The sequence below is a fragment of the Plectropomus leopardus genome, unplaced genomic scaffold (genome assembly GCF_008729295.1).
Source record: "Plectropomus leopardus isolate mb unplaced genomic scaffold, YSFRI_Pleo_2.0 unplaced_scaffold25595, whole genome shotgun sequence".
Lineage (NCBI taxonomy): Eukaryota > Metazoa > Chordata > Actinopteri > Perciformes > Serranidae > Plectropomus > Plectropomus leopardus.
In genome coordinates, this window is record NW_024627818.1 from 1 (window position 1) to 3,103 (window position 3,103).

The following is a 3,103-nucleotide window of genomic DNA, read 5'->3' on the forward strand; positions in this document are numbered from 1 at the left end:
ACCTGAATGACTGAGATCTTCACCATCATAAGACCTCAGTACATTTTAAATTCACAATAACTATGTTTTTTTGCCTGTCGGAGCCAATTCACGGTGGAAATATTTATAGGAAAGGACATACGCCAAGTTGAGCAGTGGACTGAAGAGGGACTAGAAAATGTGTCCCTTCCTAGGTCATTACTAAGGTTCGACCTACTTGCTGGAGTTCAGTTAATATGGAACAGTCGCAAAAAGCTTTTTATTTTGAGAGGTAATTGCCCCAGAACATGAATACATTTTGATTATACATTTTTATTTTGTTGGTAATAACGTTCATTGTATTTAATTCATTTATTATATAGCATATATGATTTGTTTGTTTATGATTTAGATGTAAAATCACAATATTACACTTCCACATTTAAGCACATCAAGGACGTGCTTAAATGTCATTTGACATTTGTAATATCTAAGGTTTTAGGACATAGAGGATGTTTCTAGGATTTTAGGAGGGTTTTAGGACATTTCTAGGGTTTTAGGAGATTTCTAGGACTTTAGGTAATTTCTAGGGTTTTAGGAGAGTGCTAGGATTTTAGGACATTTCTAGGGTTTAGGACATTTCTGGCACCCATGTATATTAAAAGTACAAAAACAATTCTCAGTGTGAATCACTTTTTTTTGTTAATTAGAAAATGGTTGGGGGGGGGGCAGATTTGGCCCAAGGGCTCCTTTAGCTGATAATTACTACCACCAATAAACACTAATGGAATAAAGTAACTGATATCACTCAAATTGTCAACATACCCTGAATTTAACTAGACAATCAAAAAATGAAAACATAATTTGAAGACCACACATATTTATATGAAATATGATTTATTTCATTTATTTACAAATGAAAGTGTATTTGATTTGTAATCTGAATGGCCTGTTCTCAGCTGTTGTGTTGTTAGAGCTGGACTCCTCTCTGTCTGAACAGTTCCTCCAGCTTCTCTTCCAGAGCCGAGTTGGTTCCTTTCAGGCCTCTAACTACCTCAGAGGCCCACACAAAATACTCATGCACCCGCTCGGCTGTCCAACCTGCCAAACACACACACACACACAGGGAGGACGTGGTGACTAAATGCAGCTTTTGTCAAGAATTAGTACCTGTGTATTTCCATTCGGTGAGTCAGCACTTCCACAGTACAGTATACAGTATATGAGCAGTGGCTGTGAGAAAGGTGCTGACCAGCAGGGGTGCAGCGGTTCAGATCCCGCAGGTTGTATAGTTTATCAGCCAGTTTGACCAGTTTGGCTTGGTGGCTGCAGTGAGGCGCATGTTCCACCTGCAGACGCTTCCTCTCCTGTTTGGGCAGACTCTTATCATCCGTCACCTCCTGAACGATGCGAGCCACGACCGGTCCAAACTTGGCTTCAAGTTCTGCAGGAGAGGTGTCCGTGTCCTCCACTGTGTCATGAAGCAGAGCAGCCTACAGGAGGACAACACACAGACTCTGAATACAACAAACACTGCAACTGATTGGGACTGATAACAACTGATAACGTACTTGCAAAACCTCGATTTCTGTGACGCCTCCTTCATGGCTGAGGATTCTCGCTACTCCTTAAAAGTACACACCCACACACACACACACACACACACACACACACACACACAGCTGTAAGTTAGAGCTAGAGGAAAGTCAACAAGAGGTGCTGCTGCCACTAATATCAGGAGTACATACTGAGTGCTGAGCATTTAACAAAGTGATTAATACAACAAGGACAGCCTCTGTCATTTTATACTCATAGTAAACTCAGCTGGCTATTAACCCTTTAACATCTGGATCAACATCAGTTTTCTTGTGCTGCGTTAAGACGCCTTTCACATGCATTTAAGCTTCTGAAGCTTTAGAAAATTGGTTTGATTTCCTTTGAGAACATGGAAAAAAGGCAATAAGCAACTTGGCAAGAAAAGCCCAGCACATTGCAAAAAAACCCCGAAAACCCTCCCCAAAAAACAAACAAACCACACCAAAACAAAACAAACAATAAAACAACCAAAAAAACCCCAAATACTTTAAGGGACAGGGAAATGGCCGGAAAATGAAATACTATCAAAAACGTTTTTATCTTTTTTCTTTCTTTTTTGTGCTTATTTTCGGCTAACTTTTAACTTTCCCAGTTTCTTGATAATTTTGGGGCAATTCTTGTACAGTTAAGATTAAGGTCCTTCTTCCCAAGTTATTGAAAGTAATACAGTTAATTTGCTCAGGTTTCAAAGGGAAAACTGCAAGGTTTGAAAATATCTTAATTTTGTATTTCATTCATTTATTTTATGGCATATATGATTTCTTTATATATTCAGATGTTCAACATTTTATAAATATAATTCATAAAATTGGTTACAGGGGTGCCAAAAGCACCGGACGAAGAGAGGGAGGAGAGCTGGCATCGAGGCGAGGCTGGCCTGACTTGGACTGAGAGCTGTTCCTCCACCAAGCCTTCTTCTAGCTAATATCTGGTCGCAGGAGAATAAAATGGATGAGATGTGATTGAGGCTCAATAAACCCTTATGTATTGTTCACGCTGGACACAATGCAAAGTTTACATGCAAAGTCAATGCAATGACGCAAATGGATGTGAATTCATGCCCAGCAGGGCGATGGTTGGACGGGTGTGTGTAAAGGGTATTTTGCATCTTCGCATCCATCGCACAAGTTGAAATTTTTCAACTCGAGAGAGAATTGTGTATGACACTGTGTTGACAGCCTATCTGCCTTAAGATCACAATGCTCCAAAAATACTACAGCAGCCATATATGCGTGAGTAAGGTAATGTAATGTTTTTATCACTTTCTTACTTCTAACTTGGGTGCAATTACACTTGCTTAATAATGGATTAATGTACACTGTCCCCTCTTAAATAGATTAAAAATAACAAATCACCCAATTAACGCTCATGTGTGACATCACCGACTCAGCAAAGGTTCAAACCCACACGAGGGATTAAAGCTGCAACTTCTGTTATAACTGAAGATGCTTCTTGGATGAGGGGCAAAACTTGCCTACCATACAACACCTAGAATTACCATGACCTGAATGACTGAGATCTTCACCATCATAAGACCTCAGTACATTTT

At 39.7% G+C, this 3,103-nt stretch overlaps 1 protein-coding gene across 1 annotated transcript; it reads right to left on the bottom strand.

Annotated features, from left to right (window-relative positions):
- Positions 1 to 838: 838 nt before the first annotated feature.
- On the bottom strand, positions 839 to 1,585 carry LOC121966699 (guanosine-3',5'-bis(diphosphate) 3'-pyrophosphohydrolase MESH1-like; the record flags this gene model as incomplete). The annotated part of the gene is made up of 3 exons (XM_042516763.1): positions 839 to 1,059; positions 1,211 to 1,451; positions 1,530 to 1,585. Coding segments are annotated over 3 exons (428 nt in total), but the record flags the coding sequence as incomplete, so codon positions are not given.
- Positions 1,586 to 3,103: the final 1,518 nt, after the last annotated feature.